This window comes from Artemia franciscana, chromosome 8 (assembly GCF_032884065.1).
Source record: "Artemia franciscana chromosome 8, ASM3288406v1, whole genome shotgun sequence".
In the NCBI taxonomy this organism is placed as follows: Eukaryota; Metazoa; Arthropoda; class Branchiopoda; order Anostraca; family Artemiidae; genus Artemia; species Artemia franciscana.
In genome coordinates this window covers 30,549,778-30,577,488 of record NC_088870.1, presented here as the reverse complement: position 1 = coordinate 30,577,488, position 27,711 = coordinate 30,549,778, and the positions used below count along the sequence as shown (strand labels likewise).

Genomic DNA, 27,711 nt, shown 5'->3' with positions numbered 1-27,711 from the left:
ACACGTACTTAGTAATTTTTACCCGGGTGGGGGGGAGGAGGACCTGTGATCTGGAAGGGGATAGGCCCCGAATCCCTCCCATTGCATGAGGCTCTGACTGTTTAGTACCTAGCAGAACTAAAATTTGGCACGGCATACTGACAGCTGTCCTATTTTTACCAATGAGCAGCTTCCGAGGGAGAACATCAGCTTTAGCGGAACTGCAGGGAAGCGACAAGTTACAGCGTGTGTACCTGAATATATTATCCATGGGGGCTTCATACTGAAGAGTTAATTTGACCAAATATTAATCCCTTCCTCCATTAACCTGAAAAAAAATATCGAGAGAGAGAGAGAGAGAGAGGAGAGAGAGAGAAGGGGGAAGGCTGTTATCTCAGATTGTCATTTCCGGTTTCTGGTTCTTTAGAATAATCGATGTTTGGCAAATCCCCCCCCCCCACCACCCCTTTTAGCCCTATGCATCCTTAATAATTTTGAAACTGAAAATCTAATAGGCTACAAAATAAAAGCTGCCTTAGCAACCATATTGTGATAGAAGTGTTTCCTGTGTAGACAAATTCTCACATCTACAAAATCAATTTAAAAATGCGTATTGAAATCAAATTTATACGTTTGTAAACAATTTTAGACTATTTTTATTTTATTTTAAAGTTTAGCATACACTTGCAACCTTTCCTATTTTGATGGTAAAATATAAGACAAACATAGATAAATATGACCCCAATTAAGAATATTTCTTAGCTTAAAGAAAAAGAAACATGTTAACATCGGTTACAAGAGATTTATTGCTCAGGTATACATATAAAACGAACATATGTAGAAAAGACACACTCATATCTAAATAGGCACAGCCAAGAGGAAGAGGGCTTATAAACCCCTTTCTTATTGTATGAAACTTATATCTTTATTGTTTTCCTCTCATTTAACTATTTCGTAATTGTTAAAGAATTATTTAGGCATATATCTTTCCGAAAATTCCGTATATTATATCCCAGTCAACTATGGCTATGCTAATGACCAATGACCCCCCCCCCCCCCCCGTGACTCAGTATAGCTACACCTATACACGTAGATTAAGGTCATACCTGATCGGGGTTTTCATAAACTCCCCCTCTGGAAACTTTCCACCGGTTTATCGTTTCACAAATATAATAATGAAAAGTAAACCCTTTATGACAGTTACAGAGCTTTTTCAGTGAATCCTCTCCAACAGCAGGCCCAAAATTACACAGATATAAAGGATAAAAAACGACGAAAGCAACTATAAACATACAAAAAAGAAACTGCTTTCTTTTGAATATACACATAAAAAGCCGCTTGTGCCTTGCTTGTTATCATTTTCTGCAAGGAATGGTAAGCTTTGTAAGTACATAAACAATTAGAGTAGAAAAGAGGAGTTTTTTCCTGTTTAAGAAAGCTGTTGTGGTGGTTGAAACTTCCATTAATCGAACAGCATAAATTAAGGCGCTTTCCCTTAATTTTGGGGTTTGTTTACAAAGCTCCTACAAGATTAAGTTAAATCATGTCTCAGCTTTAGAAAAAAACTACCTAGAATTTTGCAGAAATCCTTGGGACAAGATTCTGTCACAGATATCTCTGATTCCCGTATTTATTAAATTCTTTGCAGCCGGACAAGTAGGGAAGGGCTCGAGGCACAAGCTCAAAAACACCAGAGTCCGGTGTTTATATATGGTATTTATATATATCACATATATGGTGTTCATATATATTATACATAATGAAATAGATACCATTGAATTTAGCCCATATTTCACAAGTAGAAAGGCTGGTCTTTAGTGTGGTTTTGTCTAAGAATTTTTTATTTTATATCACTACGAATTATTTTTTTACCAAGGTTTTCGCTAGAAAAACACCTTCCTAGGCCCTAATTTGGTCTGTACAACCGTTCATGAAAGTTTCATCGACCTGGCACAAACCATTTCTAAGTAAACAACAAATTCCTTTTATCTATTATTATGAAAAAAGGGCCTTTTTAGTGTAAATTAGTTGGATATTCTTGTTTTTCGAAATAAAACTCACAAGGATTAAGAAAAATACAGTAGCTTAGAGAATAAGTTCTGAACCAATAAATTAATTTCTATTCTTATAAATTAATTTCTACTTCTGAAACTATAATTTTGATTGAAAAAAGGCAGAAAATTAGGGACAAAATTAGCTGTCAAATAAACACACAAACCATATTTTGTTTTATTTCCACTTGAAGCAGAAAGTGGCATGGTTATAATAGCAATGGCTGATAAGACACATTCTAAATGAATTAAGCCTTGAACACAGCCTAAGGCACCCGAATAAATCCGCGAAAAATGACTATTGCAAATTATGGCCCGTCTTGTGGCACTGCGCATTAAGCAATATGATTTTTTAGTTTTAGCATTTCCAAGCTAGAAAATGAACTAACACATATTTTTTTATGAACAAGACCGTAAAAAAAAAAAAAAAAAATGAACACTTTCTATAAAAAGGTATTACTAATAAGAAAATTCTTCTACCACTTTCTAATATCAAGCGAGGGAGGTAGAATCACTTCCTCGCAGAGTCCATCACTTCCAGGCAGAGTGTCGTAGATTGACGGTAAATCGACACATAGGACACGTAGGTTTGGTGTTAAGCCAAGTAACAATGCACTAAAACAACAATAAAAGAGTAATTAGTCAAAAGAGTGAATAGTCAAATAGGGAACCAATTTTCTTAAACGCTTAATATAATTCCTTGTTCATTGATCCACGTTTGGGACCATTGCGATAACTCCTCTACTTTTCAACCTTCACTTCGAAAAACTATTTAACAACAATAAATCCAATACAACATCACACAAATATATTCAGAATGAAATTTATCATTCTGATAATTTATCATCAATAAATCCTGTGAGTATTCACATTACCCAAAATTAGAGGGACTTATATGCACTGTTCCTTCCCTGAAGAAAATACTTAGGGATTAAGTCTAGGGCACCTTTGCAGTGCAACCAGCCACTTACTAATTTGATTTTTTAGACAAACGAGGGTTCTTCCGCAATAGCTTTCGCCGGGTCTTATCACAGAGATTTGACTGAACGTTCGAATTCCATTAGACCCACAAGTCTTTTCAGTTTGGTTCAGCTTGGTGGAAAAACTCCATATTCAGTTGAATCCCAAATTAATTAAAAACTTCGGTTTGACATGTACACGTTAAGTTCGGGACCCAGGCAGGTTCTATACTTACTTTATTTCCTAATTAAACCAAAAATATGTATTTCACAGAGACCGAGAAAAAAAAAACACGTACACACTATATAAAAAAAGAAGAAAAAGAATACAGACTACTGAAAACAAAACATAAACACTAACTAAAAGTCAAAGCTCTTCGTGGGGGATAAAAATTTGTTGACAATAGTTTGAACTTTATTTTTTCTAATTATCAGCGATACGATAAAGGAAACGGCCCACTTATTTCATATTCATTTAATTCGAACTCCATTACTATACGTGCTCTACAATAAACAGGACAATCTATGCCCTGTAATAAGCTGTGTTAATCTGCTATTTGGGTGAGTTTTTGATGCAGAGATAAGGTCATCTTTATTTTCAAAAAAGTTAGCCGGTCTATATGAAAGGGCTGAGATGCACTAAAATCATTGAAGGAAGGACCCAAAAAATTTGCAATAATTCGGTCAGAATAATGGCTGCCAAATAACTAATTACATTCGAAGTTGGGCTCAAGACCCTCGGCCAATTTCGAGAACGACCATTTTTTCCGTATCGTAACAGTAGTGCCTCAGAAGAAGTAGCAGAAGAAGTGGGTTTTCGCTATTTAATCTAAGAATTAGTAGTAGAAAGCTTCATACTTTGCTCTGTTTGTTTTATTGGTGAAGAAGATTTGGATGACTCAATAACATAGCCTAACACTTCCCGACTCTTTATGTCAAACAATTACCATGAAATTATTGAGATATATAAATGATTTTAGAGCAGATCCCCACTTCCCTCAACATTGGCTAAGGTTGAAATCACATCGAAGAAAGTAGACTCAATGTTTAGCGTCAAAAAACATTGCAGCGACTCTTCGCTTTAAATTTTAACGAGGATGGCCGTCGAAGATAGGATTAATACATATTCTGTTTCTGATGGTAGCATTGGAAGATTATCCGGGTATATTCACTATTTGTCTTATATTTGTCATCTAAATCACTCGTTTTGGTGTTTTCATTCAACAGCCTTCATTACCAAGGATATTTTAAGGATAAGGGTAATTTAGTTATCACGCGGTTCCCGTGCACACGACGTATGTAGAAAAAGGTCAGGTTATCAGGAGACGGAACAATATTCACTGACTTATTTATTAATCACGAATATAAATAGTGTATGAAGAAAGGTGAAAATAACTCCCTCAAATGAAGTTTCATATTTGTTTTGTTATTTGTTTGACATTTAAATGCCGACAAGAAAGTATATACACGTTATTTGAAGTTTTTTTTCCTTTTTGACTGCATTTTTTTAAAAACCACATGACGGAAAAACCTCAAAAAATTGTTGTCAAAAATAATCGCAAACGAAGTGTGCACGCGAGGACAGTGTCGCGAGCAGAGTAAAGCCCTGTTTTATTAAGAAAGCCTCATTCTGATTCAATCCTCACTTTCTAAGTTTTATTAAGGAATGAATGAAAATGATTCCCTTCCTACCCAACCAAGTTAAGGAAAGAGTTAAGAAGAGCTTCTTATAGTAGCAAGTTTTTATCATCCCTCAGCTTGGTTAGACAGGAAAAAAACAAACAAAAAAACAATTGAACTAATATATTTTGAATCCTAGCTTCATTTCAAAACTAAACATGCGTCCAATCTCTACTATATTTTTATTTAAAATTTTCAATTACCAAATTTTTATGTTGACCTTTTTGAAAAAATATTTTCCCATTTTTTATTCAACCGTATTACGATTATATGTGCAGGAACAATAACCACACTTTTTTTTAAGAAAAAAAAGGATTTTCATGGACAACATTTCAAATTTGTAAGGCTTGGGCAAATTTTTAGTGTAGCAGAGTGTAAAGTATGACAAATGATATTTAATTGCCCTGTTTGTTTACAACTAGCCAAAGAGCCAAATAACGACAATGACCACACTGGCTTTCCATCATAAAATCGGACAACAGGTTAAGCAGTAGGAAATTTCTGAGACAGGGAAACTTGCTCACATCTCAAATTAATATTTCAACCTTATATCCATGGGTTGTTCACAGAAAAACACAGATAAATGAATTAAAATTTATAGTGACATGCAAATTTTACAACTAAAACCGAAAATTACTATTAATGATTATTAAACATTTTTTAAAAGCCGCTTTTTAGTTTAATTTAAGTTTTGCTGTAATTTGTTTATGTATTATTCTGAGGACGGGCCATGGGTATATGGCCGAAATATTCATTTGAGATATGAGCAAGTTTCACTGTCTTAGAAATTCCCTATTATTTTACCTTTTGCTTGTTCTCAAGCCCAAGAACCTATAAGAGACCTGACACAAAAAAGAAAGCAGCTGAAGCATATACTTTTTCGCGGCAGACTGCAGAAAAAAGGGATTGTCCCCTTCGCTGAAACAGAAATTCTGAGTTTCCGTAACCTTCATCCGAAAAAAAACTTCCTGAAATTTTCAGATTTCTAGCCGTGAGGTAAAACAGGTTATACCCACCAAACTACGTGTAAGATTCGTAACCGTATACTATTTCTGTAATGAGATATCTCACATGCCTTTAGGATTCCGGTACAAGACGTAAAAAATAACAAAGTATACTCTCTTTGAGCATCTGGAAACCTATTAACTCTAATTGTAAGTGCTCTGGAAAAACCAATACCCGCTGTGTAGTATTATGTGACTATTTTCAGATTAGGGATTAGATAGGTGTCATGTGTGCTTACAAAGAAATATGGGTATTTCTATTAATCGTTTTTGCTTACTCGCAAAAATAAAAATTCCACTTTAAAAACCGCAACATGAGTTTTTCGAACAAAAGCAAATCTGCCGGCTCCAAAGAGGGGCTCGAAATACGATATTCACAAAAATATGGCCGTTTTCAAAAATCTAAAAAACTGCGTTAATCTGCCTCTTTATAATTATCATCTGAGCTAAACAACACTTGAAAACATCATAAATAATTGGACAAACCTGATTGTGGAAAATATGTTTGCATGGAAGTTGTCTTATATCATTATTCAACATCTCTGAGCATATACTACATTCAACCTCCGCAGACTCAGTCCATCTCCCCTCTTTGTCTGTTTTGGCCCAACCCTTCTTCTGACTACCAATTTTCAACCTTTGAGCTTGACTAGATTTTGAATGATCCCGTTTTTCCTGAAATGATCGTTTAATCAGTAATAGTGAGGCAGTCAGAAAGGAGTCATTAAGATGAAATTTTTGACATAAGTGATATATTTAGCATCTGTAGATTGCGTAATTACTTATTTTTTAAGATCACTTCATCATTGGTGATGTTTCGGGACCAAAAATAGACCCAGCTATTAATATTACAGTTACCTGACTCGTCAGGAAAGGTGTATAAAGTACGAGGGGAATCTTCAATCTAATTTTAGAAAAAAAATATCATACCAAAACGTTTGATACCAAGATGTTATTTTGCGAGTCTCAGCGTCAGCTGACAGTCGCAAAGACAAAGAACCACAGAACCACTCTCAGCACCACAGGGAGCTTTGGAAGCAATTTTGGTCCAAATTGATAGGGGATTTTAGATTGTCAACAGTTCGTAAAGCCAATGAGAGGCTAGTTTAAAACAAAGGAAACCTATAATCTCTTACTAAATGTTAAGCGAAACGCTGTCTCATCTATGTACATACAGCATAAATAATGCACATCCTTGGTCTGCAAATATTTCAATCAAGGCAGTTAGCACAACAGAAAACTTCTAAAGCTGTCAAATCAAACAGTTCGTGGTAACGAACTGTAGTAAGGAGCGACCCGGCTCAATAGTAAACGAAATTCTAAAAAACGGAATTTTGATGCTAAAAGATATATCAAAAGAATTGAATTTTCACGCTGATTCTAAATATATAAGTTTTAATTAATTTAGTCTTTCTCATCAAAAGTTACGAGCCTGAGAAAATTTGCCTTATTTTGGAAAATAGGGGGAAACATCCTCTAAAAGTCATAGAATCTTAACGAAAATCACACCATCGCATTTGACGTATCAGAGAACCCAATAGCAAAAATTTCAAGCTCCTATCTAAAAAAATGTGGAATTTCGTTTTTTTTTGTTTTTTTTTCAGGGGTCATCGTACCGACCAAGTGGTCCTAGAGTGTCGCAAGAGGGCTCATTCTTACGAAAATGAAAAGTTCTAGTGACCTTTTTAAGTGATCAAAAAAATTGGAGGGCACCTAGGCCCCCTTCCACGCTAATTTTTTTCCAAAAGTCAACGGATTAAAATTTTGAGATAGCCATTTTGTTCCGCATAGTCAGAAACCACAATAACTATGTGTTTGGGAATGACTTACTCCCCCACAATCCCTGGGGGAGGGGCTGCAAGTTACAAACTTTGACCAGTGTTTACATATAGTAATGGTTATTGGGAAGTGTACAGACGTTTTCAGGGGGATTTTTTTGGTTTGGGGGTGGGGTTGATGGGAGGGGGCTATGTGGGAGGATCTTTCCTTGGAGGAATATGTCATGGGGGAAGAAAAATTCAATGAAAAGGGCGTAGGATTTTCTAGCATTTCTATAAAAAAACAATGAAAAAATAAACATGAAAAGTTTTTTTCAATTGAAAGTAAGGAATAGTATTTAAATTTAAAACGAACAGAGATTATTACGCATATGAGGGGTTCTAAAAATAATTTAGCATAAAGAGCGAGGTATTTAGGAGGAGATAAATACCTCGCTCTTTATGCTAAAGTATTTTTAGTAATTTCAACTATTTATTCTACGGCCTTTTTGATTCAGGGGTCATTCTTAAAGAATTGGGACAAAACTTACGATTTAGTGTAAAGAGAGAGGTATTAACGAGGGTAAAAACTTCCTCGTACACATAATAAAAATATAAGAATATAAGTTTGTTACGTAAGTTAATTCTTAAGTTACGCATATTTTTTACTAATAAAAACGTCCGTTAAAAATTAAAAGTTCTAGTAGCCTTTTTAAGTAACCTAAAAATTGGAGGGCAGCTAGGCCTCCTTCCCCACCCCTCATTTCTCAAAATCGTCTGATCAAAACTGAGAGAAAGCCATTTAGCCAAAAAAAAAAACAATTAATATACAAATTTTATTTCAATAATTTATGTGCGGAGAGCCAAAATGAAACATGTATTAATTCAAAAACGTTCAGAAATCAAATAAAAAAACTAGTTTTTTTAACTGAAAGTAAGGAGCGACATTAAAACTTAAAACGACCAGAAATTATTCCGTATATGAAATGGGTTGTCCCCTCCGCAGTCCCTAGCTCTTTACGCTAAAGTTTGACTCTTTGCCACAATTCTACTTTTTAAAACAATTAAAAGCTTTAGCGTAAAGAGCGAGGGATTGCGGAGGGGACAACCCATTTCATATACGGAATAATTTCTGTTCGTTTTAAGTTTTAATGTCGCTCCTTACTTTCAGTTAAAACAAGAGCTAAGAGCTCATATGGCACTTGTGACGAGGCGAGAAGAGCTAAGAGCCAAGAGATCATATGGTATGAGCTCTAACAAAATTCTATGAATCAATAGATTGATTTAAAACGGAAAATAAGAGGCTTAATGCCGGTCAAGATTTAAAATAAGAGCTCTGAGTCACAAAGTCCTTCTAAATATCAAAATTCATTAAGATCCGATCACCCACTCGTAAGTTATAAATACCTAATTTTTTCTAATTTTTCCTCTCCCTTTTGCCCCCCAGATGGTCGAATCTGGGAAATCGACTTTATCAAGTCAAATTGTGCAGCTCCCTGACACGCCAACCAAATTTCATCGCCCTAGCACGTCCAGAAGCACCGAACTCGCCAAATCACTGAACCCCTCCCCCCAACTCCCCCAAAGAAAGCGAATCCAGTACGATTCTGTCAATCACGTATCAAGGACATTTGTTTATTCTATCCACCAAGCTTCATCCCGATTCCTACACTCCAAGTGTTTTTCCAAGATTTCCCCCTCCAAATCCCAACAATGTCAAAAGATCTGGTCGGGATTTGAAATAAGAGCTCTGAGACATGAATTCCTTCTAAATATCAAATTTCATTACGATCCGATCATCTATTCGTAAGATATAAATACTCCAATTTTCATGTTTTCCAAGAATTCCGGTTCCCCCCTCCAACTCCCCCGAATGTCACAGGATCTGGTCGGAATTTGAAATTAGAACTTCAAAGCACAAGATCCTTCTAAATATCAAATTTCATTAAGATCTGGTCACCCTTTCGTAAGTTACAAATACCTCAATTTTCAAAATTAACCCTCCCTCCAATTCCACCAAAGAGAGCAGATCCGGTCCAATTATGTCAGTCACGTATCTTAGACAGGTTTCTATTCTTCCCATCCAGTTTCATCCTGATCTTACCGCTTTAAGTATTTTCTAAGATTTCCGGTCCCCCTAACTGCCCCCCCCAATTACGCTTGATCCGGTTGAGATTTAAAATAAGATATCGGAGTTACGAGGTCCTTCTAAATATGAAGTTTCATGAAGATCCGATCACTCCTTCGTAAGTTAAAAATACGTCATTTTTCTTATTTTTCAGAATTACCCCCCCCCCCCCGCAATTGAGGAGATCCGTTCCAATTATGTAAATCACGTATGCAAGACTTCTGCTTATTTTTCCAACCAAGTTTCATCCCAATCCCTCCAATCTAAGCGTTTCCCATCATTTTAGGTCTCCCCACCCCAAACTTCCCCCAATGTCACCAGATCCGGTCAGGATTTAAAATAAAAGCTTTGAGACACGATATCCTTCTAAAAATCAAATTTCATGGATATTCAATCACCCGTTCGTAAGTTGAAAATACCTCATTTTTTCTAATTTTTCAGAATTACCCCCCCCCCCAACTACCCCAAAGAGAGCGGATCCGTTCTGGTTATGTCAATCATGTATCTAGGACTCGTGTTTTTTTTCCCACCAAGTTTCATCCCGATCCCTCCACTCGTTGGAGGTGTTTTCCAATTCTTAAGTTTCTCCCTCCCAACTCCCCCCCCCCCACAATGTCACCAGCCAGATCCGGTCGGGTTTAAAATAAGAGCTCTGAGCCACGATATCCTTCTAAATATCAAATTTCATTGAGATCCGATCACCCGTTCGTAAGTTAAAAATACCTCATTTTTTTTCAGAAATACCCCCCCCCCCAACTACCCAAAAGAGAGCGGATCCGTTCCGTTTATGTCAATCATCTATCTAGGACTTGTGTTTATTTTTCCCACCATGTTTCATCCCGATCCCTCCACTCTAAGTGTTTTCCAAGTTTTAGGTTTCCTCCTCCCAACTCCCCGCCCCCATCACCAGATCCGGTCGGGATTTAAAATAAGAGCTCTAAGACACGATATCCTTCTAAACATCAAATTTCATTGAAATCCAATCACCCGTTCGTAAGTTGAAAATACCTCATTTTTCTAATTTTTAAGAATTACCCCCCCCCCCCAACTACCCCAAAGAGAGCAAATCAGTTCCGATTATGTCAATCATGTATCTGGGACTCGCGCTTATTTTTCCCATCAAGTTTCATCCCGATCCCTCGACTCTAAGTGTTTTCCAAGATTTTAGGTTTCCCCCCTCCAACTCCCCCCAATGTCATCAGACCCAGTCGGGATTTAAAATAAGAGCTCTGAGACACAATATCATTCCAAACATCAAATTTCATTAAGATCCAATTACCCGCTCATAAGTTAAAAATACTTCATTTTTTCTATTTTTTCCGAATTAAACGGCCCCTACTCCCCCCCCCAGATGGTCAAATCGGGAAAACGACTATTTCTAATTTCATCTGGTCCGGTCCCTGATACGCTTGCCAAATTTCATCGTCCTAGCTTACCTGGAAGTGCCTAAAGTAGCAAAACCGGGACTTTAGGTTTTCCCCCTCCAACTCCCCCCAATGTCATCAGATCCGGTCGGGATTTAAAATAAGAGCTCTGAGACACAATATCATTCCAAACATCAAATTTCATTAAGATCCAATCACCCGCTAATACGTTAAAAATACTTCATTTTTTCTATTTTTTGCGAATTGACCGGGCCCCCACTCCCCCCCCCAGATGGTCAAATCGGGAAAACGACTACTTCTAATTTAATCTGGTCCGGTCCCTGATACGCTTGCCAAATTTCATCGTCCTAGCTTACCTGGAAGTGCCTAAAGTAGCAAAACCAGGACCGACAGACAGACAGACCGACAGACCGACAGAATTGGCGACTGCTATATGTCACTTGGTTAATACCAAGTGCCATAAAAACTAGTTTTTTTTTTTATTTAATTATACAATGAGACTAATTTTGAGCTGATTTTTAATTTGTTTCAAGCAGGTATACTAGAATATTTTTAGGAACAACCCTTTCATGAACTTTGGAAAACTCTTCTCCATTCAATAAAAAAAAAAATATTCTAGTGATGTAATTTTCATCAAGTCTGAATATCTATATCTCTAGCACAAACTAGAGAAGTTTAATAGTCTTTTCAAGATCTCTGGGAATGTAGGTGTCGTCTTTTGGTTTCTACCGTTTATTAAATAAAAAAAACTGATTTTTTTAGCTGAAAGTAAGGAGCGACATTAAAACTTGAAACGAACAGAAATTACTCCGTATATGAAATGGGTTGTCCCCTCTGCAATCCCTCGCTCTTTACGCTAAAGCTTTTAATTGTTTTAAAAAGTAGAATTGTGGCAAAGAGTCAAACTTTAGCGTAAAGAGCGAGGGATTGCAGAGGGGACAACCCATTTCATATACGGAGTAATTTCTGTTCGTTTTAAGTTTTAATGTCGCTCCTTACTTTCAGCTAAAAAAATCAGTTTTTTTTATTTAATTTCTGAACGTTTTTGAATTAATGCATGCTTGGTTTTGGCTCTCCGCACATAAATTATTAAAATGAAATTTGTATATTAATTCTTTTTTGGCTAAATGGCTTTCTCTTAGTTTTGATCAGACAATTTTGAGAAATAAGAGGTGGAGAAGGAGGCCTAGTTGCCCTCCAATTTTTCGGTTACTTAAAAAGGCTACTAGAACTTTTAATTTTTAACGAACGTTTTTATTAGTAAAAAATATACGTAACTTAAGAATTAACTTACGTAACAAACTTTCATAACCTTATATTTTTATTATGTATATGAGGGGGTTTGTACCCTCGTTAATACCTCGCTCTTTACACTAAATCTTAACTTTTCTCCCAATTCTTTAAGAATGACCCCTGAATCAGAAAGGCCGTAGAATAAATAGTTGAAATTACTAAAAATACTTTAGCATGAAGAGCAAGGTATTTATCTCCTCCTAAATACCTCGCTCTTTATGCTAAAGTATTTTTAGAACCCCTCATATGCGTAATAATCTCTGTTCGTTTTAAGTTTCAATGCTACTTCTTCCTTTCATTTGAAAAAAAGTTTTCATGTTTATTTTTCATTGTTTTCTTATAGTAAAGCTAGAGAATCCTGCGCCCTTTTCATTGAATTTTTCATCCCCCATGACAGATTTCTCCAAGGAAAGATCCTCCAACATAGCCCCCTCTCCTCAGCCCCACCCCCAAACAAAATAAAATCCCCCTGAAAACGTCTGTACACTTCCCAATAACCATTACTATATGTAAACACTGGTCAAAGTTTGTAACTTGCAGCCCCTCCCCCAGGGAATTGTGGGGGAGTAAGACATCCCCAAAGACATAGTTATTATGGTTTTCGACTATGCTGAACAAAATGGCTATCTCAAAATTTTGATCCGTTGACTTTGCGAAAAAAATGAGCGTGGGAGCGGGCCTAGATGCCCTCCAATTTTTTTGGTCACTTAAGAAGGGCACAAGAACTTTTCATTTCCGTTAGAATGAGCCCTCTTGCGACATTCTAGGACCACTTGGTCGATACGATGACCCCTGGAAAAAAACAAACAAAAAAACAAATAAACACGCACCCGTGATTTGTCTTCTGGCAAAAAATACAAAATTCCACATTTTTGTAGATAGGAGCTTGAAACTTCTACAGTAGGGTTCTCTGATACGCTGAATCTGATGGTGTCATTTTCGTTAAGATCCTACGACTTTTAAGGGGTGTTTTCCCCTATTTTCCTAAATAAGGCAAATTTTCTCGTAACTTTTTATGGGTAGGACTAAACTTGATGAAACTTATATATTTGAAATCAGCATTAAAATGCGATTCTTTTCATGTAGCTATTGATATCAAAATTTAGTTTTTTAGAGTTTTGGTTACTATTGAGCCAGGTCGCTCCTTACTACAGTTCGTTACCACGAACTGTTTGATTCGGATCTCTTATCAAAGCTATACAAGTTATGGTAAGAACGCACAATTAGTTTTAAATAGTTGGGCCACATAAACTAAAAAAGCTTGCAATAGACGAGATAGAGTGGTTCTTTAAAGTATCAAACGACCTTAACGACATTTCAACATAAACTATTTTTTTACTCTATAGATGAAGACTGACGTTCCAGAACCTGATAAATAAATTAAATATAATCAAGCTATAAACATTCTTTCATCGGTAAAGAGCTAATAAACGTAAGAAAGAAACCATACACTGTTAGTCTTCAAAACATGCAAACCAGGGGCATAATTTGCTATGAGAAGGGGGAAGGGGCAACTTCCCTTCCCAGACCTAGTTTTGCCTTCTCCCAAGCCCCGGTTGGCCCCCCCAAGGATAAATTTAGTTTCTTCAAAAATCTTGTCAAAACTAAGACGAGCCTGCGTAAATCAAGCATCCACAGAAATGTGTCAGTTTTCTTAGTTTATCTTTACCTTTATGATTTTATATGGCTCATTTGCCATCATGTTCATCTGATTTTGGAAAATTAGCACCGACTCCGCCCTCCCTTCCAGGATTTTGACAAAAATTACGCCACTGATGCAAACGTCCAATTTCTGGTCAAAAAAGGTCATTTGAAAGGTTTTCTTTCATTTCATAAGACCGGAGGAGGGCCAAGACCAATAGGCATGTGCACATATTTTGAGGAGTTGGAAAGGACAAAATTAGTTCAACTGAATCAAATTTAGTCTACCATATTTCCATGAACTACCCGCTAATATAGCGTAGTAGTAATGAACGAAATGTCTTAAATGCATTTTTTTTCAACACCTCATATATAAGTTATTGCCCCGGCAACGTTGAGGAGGGTTCATTTGATCTGAGGGCGATCAGCACCCCATACTACACTTCTTTTTATCCCTGCAAATCCTAAGGCATCGGATCAAATAAAGGTTGGCATTACGAGCCTCCTTTAAATGGGCAACAACAAGGTTTTTCAATATTTGCCGCTGAAGAGCAAACAGGTAGCCCGTGGAATCTTAATGCAAAAATGAAATTGTCTTGATTGGGTGTCAAAAAAAAAGCGAAGTCAACGCTGCAGACTGAATCAATGAAAAGTCCTAATAAAAGAAGTAAGACTCATTGAAAACAGGAACTAAACTAGAAATAAGTGCAAAACGAGCTAGATAGAAGGATAAGTGGACAAATGAGCCATGTCCAAGCTGTACTTATTTTTCTCCATCAGGGGCAGATATTAGAGAAAAAATCTTAAGAGGGGGGGGGGGAGCTCAATATAACTTGGACACCAATAAGCAAAATCTTGGGGGAGGAGGAGGCAATATAACAAGGGCGCTAATAATTGACCAAATTGACAGATTTATTTTACAAAAAAGTGAGAAACAGAAAAAAACAAGGAAAACCTTGAAAAATCTTGGGGGGCCCGGGCTCCCCCAGCCCCCTGGATCCACCAGTGGTCTTCACTACCTACTTTTTAGCAGAAGGATAGGCAAGTAGCATCTCGTTACTGATGGGACCAATCAAATGGTGTATCTGTTTTTAAGCTACCGAATTTTTCAAGTCTTCTAAAAATTAACGGGAATTTTTTTTAGGAGGAGGTCAATGTAAAGACTTCAAGACTTTAACCTCGCTAGAATCGAGGAGTTGTCATCAGTATGTCGGCCTATTACTGAGACACGCTTGTAGCACTAGGAAATTAAATATAAAAGATGATCAGCCTTCTGAATATTAGTGAACCGAATAGCAAACCCCGCTAGTTCTACCTGACAGAAATGGGCTTGATGGAAGTACCGAAAAGCAACCAGGAGATTCCTACTGACATAAGTTTCATACTTACTTTTGATTTGTAAAACGTCGGGACTGTTTTGATTTGCTCGGAATGGTTTGATGGGTGGATATCTTGGACAGGTCGGCTTTTGGTGGCTCCGGCACTCACTTCAATACTATCTTTGGAGGAGCTTGGCTTTGGATTTTTTAAATCAGCTAGAATTCCTTTGGCTAGAAGAGATTAAGAATTTCAACAAGAGCTTGTTGATATAGAATTTTCGATTTCTATATCAAATGTATCAGGAGGCAATGAGTAAATAAACACACGCAATTACACATCAACAACACTTGCTGCACTCAGAGATGCTTTCAGGGAAGAACTATAAACCTATTTTTAAAGGATTTTGCTTGGAATTAGTATACCTTACTCCAAATATAATAAAAACCAGAAATTCGGTTGTAGTAAATGTTGAAAAAAAGGCTTCCTCAAGCGCAATGGATGAGGACAGCAATGCTATAAACTAGAATTTTTCACCGTCTGATGTCTTAAGCCCATACAATACCTGAAAGAATTATCCTCTCTCGTCTATTATAGACGAGAGAGAGAGTGGGCAATCTACTCGGAGTTGATTGGGCAGTCTTGCATTCCTTGTAGAGCTTGGAAAAGAGATCCGAATAAACGACATAAAACTGATAGCCGATACCTACTCTCCCGGAAATCTCCGTAAAATCATTCAAATTCCTCCAATTCGCAAGTTTTACGAAGTTAAAAACACACACATATATATATATATATATATATATATATATATATATATATATATATATATATATATATATATATATATATATCACAGGTGGGACACAGGGACATAACTACAATGGCACGTCACGACTTATGCGCGCGCGGGGGCTTGGGGGGCGCGAAGTACCACACCAACAGCTAGTCTATATATAAAAACTAGCTGTTGGGGTGGCGCTTCGCGCCACCCCAACACCTAGTTGGTGAGGTTACTTCGCGCCCCCCCGCGTGCGTAAGTCGTTACACGCCATAATAGTTACGCGCCATTGTAGTTGTTTCCCTGTGTCCCACCTGTGAATATAGATAAAAGAGAAAAGATTTCTCATTTCGTTATATATATATATATATATATATATATATATATATATATATATATATATATATATATATATATATATATATATATATATATATATATATATATATATATATATATATATGTTTTTAACTACGTAAAACTTGCGAATATACAACATTCTTGGCTGTCCCATTGTCTGTGGATATAAATATATTGTCAGGTTTACCAACTCTTGAACATGCAACATATAATTGTCCATGGGAAAAACAATCCGTATTCAGGTCTATACCTCATTATTCTAATGATTGCCCTTGAGCTTTGTTGATGGTGATTGCTAATCGAACATTCCTTGTGTCCCCGTCGTCATTTATATATACCCCTGTGCCCCCGGCATCCCCGTTGTAGTTGTGTCCCTGTGTCCCGGTCGTCATTTATATTCCCAGTATCCCGGTTGTCATTTGTGTTCCAGTGTCCCAGTCTGTAATTTCTCTTTGAGTGTCCCGGTCGTCATTTATATTCCCTGTGTCCCGGCTTTTAGTTTTCTTTTTCTCCTTTATTCTTCAGTATTTTTCCTTTTTTTAGTTTTTTTTTTCTTTTTCAGTTATAGTTTTTTTTTTCTTTTTCAGTTATAGTTTTTTTTTTTTTTTTTTTAGTTTTTTTTTGTAGTTTTTACCTTTTTTTAGTTTTTTTTTCTTTTTTAGTTTTTAGTTTTTTACCTTTTTTAGTTTTTTTTTGTAGTTTTTACCTTTTTTAGTTTTTTTTTCTTCTTTTGTATTAATGCTAAAGCTAAGGTTCGAACCTGGAACCTTTCGGACCTAGAACCTGGAACATAACGCTTTACCAACTCAGCTACTTCGGCTTGAATACATTCGTTTTGGGCAGCTTCCTCGGCTATTGCCATTGTAAGTTCTTCAGTCATTTTACAATTAGAAATTTCTCTTTCAACGATCTTCTTACAATAGAAAATTTATCTTTGAACGATTTTCTTAAATACCTGCGTCCTGGTCGTCATCTGTGGTATCCTTTTCTTTTTCGGCTTCATGATGGGCCACCATCCATTTGTGTAATTCTTTCATTTGATTTAGTTGATGCATTTGTTCATCAAACAGTCTTTTCTCTTCTGCTTCTGCCTCTTCGTGTTCAATTTGTTTTGCAGCCTGAATAAAGGTATAAATTTAGGGGTGATATAAAGAAGAAAAAACTCATTTGAAATTAATAAAATGAAGGCTTTTGACAGGTGGGCTGGTATAGAAATGTAAGCAATGCTGCACAGGTTTAGGGGAAAATTAAAGAAAAACTTTGTTTGAAAATAGTAAAAGGAGGACTTTTGACTAGTATGGTGATATAGGAGCGTTATCAAATTAAATAACGTAAAATAGAGATGAAACTAGTTTGAAGACAATTAAATTAAAACTTTTTAATAATATGAGAGTAAGAAATTGCTATGAGGGTTTAAATAGAGCTAAAAGAAATTAAGATTTGCAGTGAAAGTCACCAGTGCTAGCAATGTACAGAGAGGAGCCCGGGGAAGCAACATTGTTTATCCATAGTATATGTCATTGGAAAGTATGCATACAATTTTCAGGCAGGGGACAAATTTTATGCTGGGGTGTTTTTCCATGGGGTGAACTTTACCTGGGAAATTTACTAGAATTTCTCTTTGCCGACTAAATTTTACGTGTGGAGATTTGAAGGGTAATTGTTGGGGTAAATTTCCACCAGGATTGAATTTTCTAGAGGTTATTCACATGAGGAGGGGGATTTATCCGTGGAGACGGAGCCAGATTTTCCAGTACTATGAAAAAAAGATCAGGAATTAAGTTAAAAAAAACACCATTTTTTTCAACTGCAAGTAAGGAGCAATATTAAGATTTATAACGAACAGAAACAATTATGTATATGGGATTGCCCCTCCTAAACATCTCATTCTTTATGTTGAAGTTTCAATTATGTTCCAATTCTTTAAGAACGACTCCTGAATCACAAGGGTCATTTGATAAGAACAAAAAGAAACTGTTTAAAAAAAATCAAAACACATTAGCATGAAGAGCAAGGTGTTGAGGGGAACAGCCTCCCTTATATAAGTATTAATTTCTATTCATTATAAGTCTTAATGTTACTATCCTTACTTTCAGTTGTAACAACTAGCTATTTTTATTTAATACAGTGAGGAGGGGGCAATAGCCAAACTCTTGTTTATGGTGATTTTTTTTCATTTCAAGTTTGATTTGATTTGCATATTGAATTCAAGCTTTACTTGTTTTAAAATTTAATTAATTTAAAAAAAAATTTTAATGTTTAAAAAAAACACCATTTTTTTCAACTGCAAGTAAGGAGCAATATTAAGATTTATAACGAACAGAAATAATTATGTATATGGGATTGCCCCTCCTAAACATCTCATTCTTTACGCTGAAGTTTAAATTATGTTCCAATTCTTTAAGAACGACTCCTGAATCACAAGGGTCATTTGATAAGAACAAAAAGAAACTGTTTAAAAAAAATCAAAACACATTAGCATGAAGAGCAAAGTGTTGAGGGGGACAGCCTCCCTTATATAAGCATTAATTTCTATTAATTATAAGCCTTAATGTTACTATCCTTACTTTCAGTTGTAACAACTAGCTATTTTTATTTACTACAGTGAGGAGGGGGCAATAGCCAAACTCTTGTTGATTATGATTTTTGTTCATTTCAAGTTTGATTTGATTTGCATATTGAATTCAAGCTTTACTTGTTTTACAATTTTTTAATTCATTTATATTAGTATCCGTTGTAAGTTTGTTTGCTATAATCATTCAGTTGATTTCTGTTCGTTTTTAGTTTACTTATTCTTTAATAGAAAAATGTTTTTTGCTTGTTTCAAGCTTGATTTGCATGTTCAATTTAAGTTTTACTTGTTTTAAGATTTATTTATTCATTCCTATGGTACATCTTATATGTTTGTTAGCTATGATTGTTTATTTAATTTACATTTGTTTTAGGTTTCATTTATTCCTTAAGAGTAATTTTTGATTGTTTTGAATTCAAATAATTATAGGTTTTTAGTCCTACTAATCCTAAGTTTAACATGACCTTTACTTTTCTTTAATAAATGTCTTTTGCGAAAAATTGTCTCTTAATAAATTCCTCTCCCTCTCTCTCTCTCTTTCATTGCGTCTAACTGTGTGTTTGTGTGTGTGTTTTTGTATCTCCATCTGTGTGTTTGTGTGCATGTTTCTTAATTGTTTTCTTAATAAATTCGAAAAATTATTTCTTAATAAATTCCTCTCTCTCTCTCTCTCTCTTTCATTGCGTCTAACTGTGTGTTTTTGTATCACCCTCTGTGTCTGACTCTGTGTGTTTGTGTGCATGTTTTTGTCCATGTGTTTGTCTTAAGTAAGGTAATTTCTGTATGCTTTAGAAAGTTCTAATTTTACAGGGGAAAATATATAAAACCAATAATTGAAGGGAATAAGGAAAAGGCTTTAAATTCTATGTCCTTTTTAACAATAAAGGAAATTTTTTATGCTCCTGCCGAAATGCTTCCAGCGTCGAAAGTGATGCTACATGGTGCCTCCATTTAGATTGGTCTCTTGCAAGGATGTGGACGTCCTCCTGAATATTTGCCATGGCTAAGAAGACACCTTTCGTGTCCTTCCATCTGGTTGAGGGACGACCTCTTGGGCGTTTCCCACCATGCAGCACAGGATAAAAGTCAAAAATCGTTAGTGTGGGAGTGTTGGGGGCATGCAAAGGAGATGTCCATACCAGCGTAGTGCTCGTTGGACGAGTTGGACTGAGAAGGGTGTTTGAGCAGTTAGCAACAGGAGGTTCTCATTGCTAACAAAATTGTGCCAGCATAGTCCTTCAATGCAGCGAAGATGTTTTGTTTGGGCTATATTTACGGTGCTAAGCACGGACTGAGTGGCTGGCCAGGTTTCGGCTACATAAAGAAGCACAGGTCCCACTGAAGCATTGTATATGCACATCTTGGTCCTATGGCTGATAGAAGGTTTCCTCCAAAGGGCTCTTAGTCTTCCCACTACTGCTGAGACTTTGGCAATTTGGTTCATTAGAACTTTGAGGATTGATCTGTCATTTGAGAGGATAGAGCCAAGGTAAGTAAATTCATCAACAATCTCAGCTGGTTTGTCACCAACCATTAGGACTCGTGGGGGACGCGGTGAGTTACCGAGTTCAACAAACATCACTTTTGGCTTCTGCCAATTAATCAACAACCCTATCTTTAAGGCTTCATCAGCAAGGATCTGTAGGGCTTCTGTGAGCTTTGATGGTGAATCAGAGACAAGAGCAAGATCATTGGCATAGTCAGCATCTGAAAGTACTCTATTGCCGTAATGCAACCCAAACTGGAGGCAGGTTTATGGTCCAAGTCATAATGTAGTTGATGACACAATTAAATAGCTGCAGCAGTAGAACAGCCCTGATGGACACTAGTATTGCTTTCAAAAGATGAGCTGTGTCTGCCACTGACTTGCCTGCAGCTCTCAGTCCCTTTGTGGAGTGGCTCAAAAAGGTTGCAGTACTTTGCTGGTAGTCCTGTTTTTTTCAATATGAGCCAGAGTGATTCCCAGTTGACAGAATTGAAAGCCGCCTTGAAATCCACAAAGGCATCATATGCTTTTTGTTGGAATTCTCGAGTCTTTTCTATCAGCTGCCTCAGTGTGAATATTTCCTCCATGGTGGACCTTCCTGGCATGAAGCCAGGCTGTTGGATTCTTTGTTGGCTTCTGAGGAAAGTGGTACAGCCGTCCAGGAGGTTCATAATGAAGAGCTTCCCGGGCACAGAGAGGAGTGTGATACCATAATAGTTGGAGCAGATTCTGCAACTGCCTTTCCATTTTCAGAGAGGCAGAATGATGCCCGCTTGCCAGTCTTTTGGGATCCATTCTGTACGAAATACTATGGAAAACAGTAGTTGGAGCCAGAGAAGGGTCAAAGACAAAATTAGATTTGACGAAATTAAACCTTAAATGAGCTAAAGGAAGAAACTGGTATTTATCAGTTTTCTCAAATTAACATATTACAGCTTATACATACCCAACTGATATAAGTAAGGCAGAGAAAAACTCAATTTGGTTTAATTGAAAAGTAAGGAATGTAGCACTAAGCACTGATTGAAAATTGATAGTTAGAGAAATTATACATTTATAGCCAGTACTAAGCCAAAAGAGTAAAGTAGTTGTATTTTCCTAGCCATTAGTTTTTATTTCCACAAAATAAAATGGAAAAATTGTTTTCCCCAAAAAGCTTTTGCAGATATTGTAGGGTAACAATCTGTTCTATGGCCTCTTTGGGGAAAAAAAGAACAAAAAACAATAGAGCAATATACAGTCTACAGTCATTCCCTCCATAAAAGTCTTAGATGCCCTATGGACAGAACTTACAACCCTTGCCCAGGCTCTGGTAGTTTGTATCAACCCCACAAGTCTTGTTATATGATTTTCTGACTATTTTGAATAAAAAGACTGTCTCTAGTTTCTATTGGATCCATCTTGGGAAAACACGAAATGGGTGTGATAGGGGAGGGGGTAGCTGCACTCTGATCACTTTAACTCTTAAAAGGGCCAATAGAAATTCTGATCACAAACCCAATGCATATACAACTAGCATTTCTAAAAAAAATTGTATATGCCCCAAGGACATAACTTAGAGCCCTTGCCCTGAAACCAGTGGGGGGGGGTGTCTTCCTCACAGCCTAAATTTTCAAACCCTTCAACTACAATGAAAAAAAATTCTATATCAAAATCTTGATTGGTCATGTTGGGGAAATGATGGGCTTGGAAATTGATGGAAAGGGGGGGGGGACTGGTTGCTTTCAAAACAATTACGACTCTTAAAAAGGACACTATAACTTCCAATTTCAAATCTAATAAGCCTCATCTTAAGGTTATACAATAAAATTCCATAAATTCCATTCCATAGATGTTCACAATTTCCATCAGATGTGTTCAGTGAAAAGAGGAATTGTCAGGGGAGGAGGACTAGTTGCTCTCCATCACTTTGAGTTGTAAAAGGGAACTAAAACTTCAATTTTCAGCCAAATAAGCCTTGTTCCAAAGTTAAACAAACACCCCATCCATAAAAACCTTAAATACCCTAGGGCATGACATACAACCCTCCCTCCCAGACTCTGGTTGTTTGTACCAGCCCCAAAAGCCGTGTTAGATGAACTTTGGACTATTTTGAATAAAATTACTATAAAACTTCTATTAGATGACCATTGAGGAAACACATTGTGTGTGTGTGTGTGGGAGTTGAGGGTGGCTACCCTTTGACTCTTAAAAAAGGCACTAAAAATTCTAATTACCAAAGTAATTCTGTATGCAAAATGTAACAAAGCCTAACAAAATACCAACTAAATATTTATTAGAATATAACTACAATATAATTTTTGACTGAACTGAAGCTAACTGTCTCTGTATTTAAACAGCAAAAAACTGGTTATTGCCTGGTCTTATAGATCCAAATTCTCAAGTGCTGGATAACAGATCAAGTGCCAGTAAATCCTTACCCTCCCCTCCGTAATTCCATGGATTGGCACTCCTGCATTGTGATATGGCAAGGAATATGACTCCAAAATGATAAATCCCAAAGATTAGTGTAAATCTAAATGGAACAGTTTGCCCACTGTAGGTGTATTTAGATTTAATTTTTTTTTACAATATTCTGTTACAATATTCTCATGGCCAAGTGTAGATCTCTACTAAAATATTTGTAATTACTCCCTTTTTTACTGGCTATTATTTAGTTTGATTTTCTTTATTGCTCAACTTTTCTTTTTTATTCTGTTAACCAAGACTATAGATATTGAACCATTGATTTAAACTAATCTTAACCAAATTCACATAATAAGTATTTGTATTTTCTTTATAATTGTGGTCAAGCCATAATAAAATCAAATTTTTTGTAAAAACAAAATTACCCAGGAGTGGAATGCAACTGGGTAGTCCCATCATTAGTTTATTCAATTGAGCTTCTTTAAACTTCCAAATGTATTTTTATGATTGGTCAATTATGAAAATGATTTAGGGCACAGTTTTTTCAATTAAAAACAATAGAAATTTTGAACAGTATATTCACAAACTGTGTGAGTAGAAAAAGAGTTGAATAATTTTCTAAGCCTAAAACTACCACAAATCACTCATGTCTTAAATACAGGAATACTTTCTTGTCCTTTTTTAGACATGATCTTAGCCATTAACTGTTAAGCCATTGAAAGTCCAAACAGCCATGGATAACCAAACTCCAGACAGTGAGACACACAGAAACAGGGGTGGAACCAACATGGTACAAAATTATAAGTAGTAATTGTATTAAAATTTAATACTACTACTAATAACTCACTGCAGCACCAAGCCCCCTGAGGCAATCAAGGCTACACATAATCCTCCTCCATCCATGTCTATTCAAATCCCTCTGCTTTACACCCTCCAAGGAATTTGCCATAAATCTTTTTTTACAACATCATTCCACTGCAACCATGAATGACCTGCTTTCTGCTTAGCCCTAGACAAACACCTAATTTCTCAGGATAGTGGGAAACAAATTACAATGAATATTTTGGCCCTATGTCCAAGGGCTGTCTTCAAAATATAGGACTATAAGAAGAAAAAACTTACAACAGGATTAGTGTTTTCCCTAAACTAATTAAGTAAAATATATCATTATATTGGGGAGCAGTTACATTAACTGCTCTGCATAAGCAAGATGTATATAGCAATGAAGACCACACTGCCTTTCTATCACAAACATCTAAAACAAGAGCAACAACAGGGAATTTCACATACTAATCCTGTTAAAGTTTTTTCTTCTGATACACTTTTGTATTGCTGAGGATGGCCCTTGGACATACAGCTGAAATATTCATTCTTATTTGTTTCCTACTGTCTTGAGAAATTCCCTATTGTTCTTCTTGTTTTAGGTGTTTGTGTTGCAAAGGCAGTGGTGGTCTTTTACATTTGCTATTTACATCTTACTTATGGTGAGCAGTTGACCAATGATGGATTTTACTTTATTAGTTTAGACAAAAAACATTATCCTGTTGTGTTTTTTTCTTCTTATTTATTTTTGTAATGCTGAGGATGGGCCTTGGACATGGGGCTGAAATATTCTTTCTAATTTGTTTCCACCTGTCTTGAGAAACTCCCTATTGCTCTTCTTGTTTTAGGTGTTTGTGATGAAAATGCAGTGTGGTCTTTGTTGCTATTTATTTAGGTCTAGATCAGGGAGTCCCAAAATTATTTGAACAACAGCCTCCTTTCCAGAAAAAATTACTTGGTACCACCTGGATTTTATATTTATTTTAATAGCAATTAATAAGGGATACAAATATTATTGTATCTGTGAGAAAAGGAATTAACAAGTAAAAGACTAATTTTTATAATTTTACAATATAAATAATCAAATGTTTTGGGAAAAAATCTTTCCATCAAATATAAGTCAATTTGTAAATTTGTTAAGTTAGAATGAGTTAAAATAAATTAAGTGATGAAAAAATAACACCAAAAACATGTTAACAAATGATCAAAATTCATAAATCTTAACTTAAATTTTTATTTTATCTGTAAACATGTCATAAGTGTTCCCAATTTCCTAATTAGCCTATTTTCTCTTTTCTTTTAAACTTTCACTACCCTCTAAAGATTATCATTGCACCCCAAATGTACCTGTGCCCATTACCAAAATTCTGGTTTCCTCCAGCAACCCCAATGTGCAGCAGTACCCACATTGAGAATGACTGATATGAATAAATTGTTGATGTATTCTTTAATTTATTTTTGACCCCCACCCATGAAAAAATCCTTTTGTACCCCCCCCCCCTCCTAGGTACAGGTAACTCTATTTTTGAAGCCAGAGCTTTCTTATTAAAATAAATTACAAAACCTCTTTTTTTCAAAGTGGGTGGTCAACTGGGCATAGCTTTATCATATAGCCTATAAGGTAAAATTCTAGTTAATTGACTTCTTGCTATCTCAGAAAGGGTTTGGGTTAGGAAAATGAAACTTTCAGGCATGGGTCTACAGGCTAAAGTATGTTCTAGGAAGGTATTTTAAAGTCCCCACCTCCACTCCTTCTCCCTCTAGAGGGCCCTGAAATTTGCCAATGTGACAGGTCTATACCTAATGAAATTTTGACAAAACAACATTTTACCTTAATTTTCAGTTACTAGTTGCTTTTTCTCTGCCTTTAGTTCTGAAAATGCAATTCCTGTTATTTGAGTAGAATTTTGAGCCCTATCAATTTTTGTTTTTTTAAATTTAGGAAATGTATTTGCATATCTTTAAAACCCTATAAAATGGAATTGAGCAATGTTATGAAGCTGAAAACAATTTTGTTGTATTTCAATTAAGCAGAAGATCTATTTACCAAGGTCTCACTTTTATAACACATATTTTAAGGTCATCAAAGGTCAGGGCCCTATAGAGGGAGAAGGAGTGGAAGTAGTTGCTATAAAATACCTTCCCAGGATGCACTTTAGTCTTTAGATTCATCTTTGAGTTTCATTTTCCCAACCTAAAGCCTTTCTGTGATAGCAAGAAGTCAATTAACTAGAATTTTACCTACCCAACCTAAACCCTTTCCAAGATAGCAAGAAAGAACTAAACTAGAGTTTTACCTTAATGCTTATTACACCTTAAAAATGAATCTATAATAAACAATGAGTTTGAAAGTTTGATGTCAATGATTTGACCCATTTAGGGACCAAAGAACTGAAGAGAAATTTATTATTTTCAAGGATATATCAAGCACTTAAAACAAAATGTCAGAAATGTTAAATGCTTTCTATTTTACTTGATCGAAAACAATGAATTTAGATTCAGTACGCAATACAGGGTATATATTTGCACATTAATGGGCTGGAGTCTGACCTTGGTTAATATAGGCTAATCATACACACCAAAGGCCTGCAGCTTTTGTTAGCCTAGTTTTCCATTAGAACAAGTCGACTATACATCTATAGAAGGTACAAAGAGCTTTATACTTACCAATTTTATTTATTTTACTATAACTCAGCCAGCCAAAGGGCTGGCTGAAATTGCAGCCCAAGCGCAGACAAAATGTCCGAGAGCTTGATGATGGTGATAGAGGGAGTATCCGTCCAGCGTTGCAAGGTTTTCTGTCTATGAATATGTTCCCTGAGTATCGTAAAAGTCACACTTAAGCCCTGTCTTAATTGATGTATCGGCTTGCCTTTAGTTAGTAGATTAAATAAGGCGTGGCTTCTTGACTTAAATATAAAGAATTGTCAATTCATTAATATCAGCAAAATGAATCCTTGTCAATTCTACTTGCTTTGAAGCCATCCAATCCTCTTTGTAAATAACGAGTGAGATTTTTTATTCACAGTGAACTAAATTTCAGCACCCATGCTAAGAAATCTGTGGCTAGTTAAGCATAACCTTTCCAATCGATCTCCAAAAGCCATAAGCCTTGCGTGTGATGGACTTGTTGGTTTTAAGCTCCTCCCTATATTATTAAAAAAATACAACAGTTTTGAAAGACGTGCCATAAAACTCATATCCAGGGGGTGGAAGCTTTTCTACCCTTGAAGACTAGCTAACCTAGTTCTCCAAACACTTGCATAAAAAAGAAATTGATATGATGCCATGCAGCCAATAATAACCGATAAGCTATGCGAGAAACGGACAATCAAGATAAACTAATAGCTTCCCCGATGCTGAATTTTGTTCAAATTAGTTTTAACACGGGAATTAATAATTAATGACATTATACGTTATGGTTCGGCCTTTTTTGATAGCACCGAAATTTTCAAAGTGAAGTAAGAATTTAGCAAATGACTGGGTCTTTAATGCAAAACTGAATAATATGAAAACATTTTTTACCCTTTCAGCAAATGTCATGCTAATACTACCTAAGTCCCCAATTTCGTAGTTTAACACCCAACCTATGTACCCTATATTCCAGAAGTGGCTTACTCTCACTTTTCATCTAAAGGTAATACTTGTGAGCAACTTCTTTATGTCGTTTCGACTCAGTTGGCTGGTTAAATTGAATACTTTCCTAAGCTTTCATCAGCTGCGATGGTGAATTCTGTAGTCTCTGATGACGTTACGGTTGCAATAAACAAGTTATCTGCTGAAGTGAAAAATCCAGCAAGGTGTAAAAAGTTACTTGATAGCCTTTCTGGTCATGATTCAATGACTAGTGTTTAGGCAAATCGGGAAAAATTAGTGATTAAGCAGGATAAAACCGTCTCCAAATGTTTCTGTAATGTTTTACAGAACATACTAGAAAACACTACAGCAAAAGTCACCGCTTTAAAGTACTTTGGCTTGCTGGCTATTTCGACACTTACTTTGATGTTTTTCTTTTTAAAGAATGGCCAGGAGTCAAAGAGACTGTGAGGTTCAGGAACTCTCGTGCTGTAAAGCAAAGTTTTGCTTATGC

The 27,711-nt window shown here is 36.0% G+C and overlaps 1 protein-coding gene across 1 annotated transcript; it reads right to left on the bottom strand.

The window, feature by feature from the left end:
- Positions 1-767: 767 nt before the first annotated feature.
- Positions 768-26,403, bottom strand: LOC136030280 (uncharacterized). Its single transcript, XM_065709144.1, has 5 exons — positions 26,289-26,403; positions 17,291-17,453; positions 15,267-15,427; positions 6,160-6,348; positions 768-2,645 (listed from the first exon to the last, which is right to left on the bottom strand). Exons 2-5 carry the CDS (start codon positions 17,388-17,390, stop codon positions 2,562-2,564), a joined length of 534 nt encoding a protein of 177 aa, XP_065565216.1. The 5' UTR covers positions 17,391-17,453; positions 26,289-26,403; the 3' UTR covers positions 768-2,561.
- Positions 26,404-27,711: the final 1,308 nt, after the last annotated feature.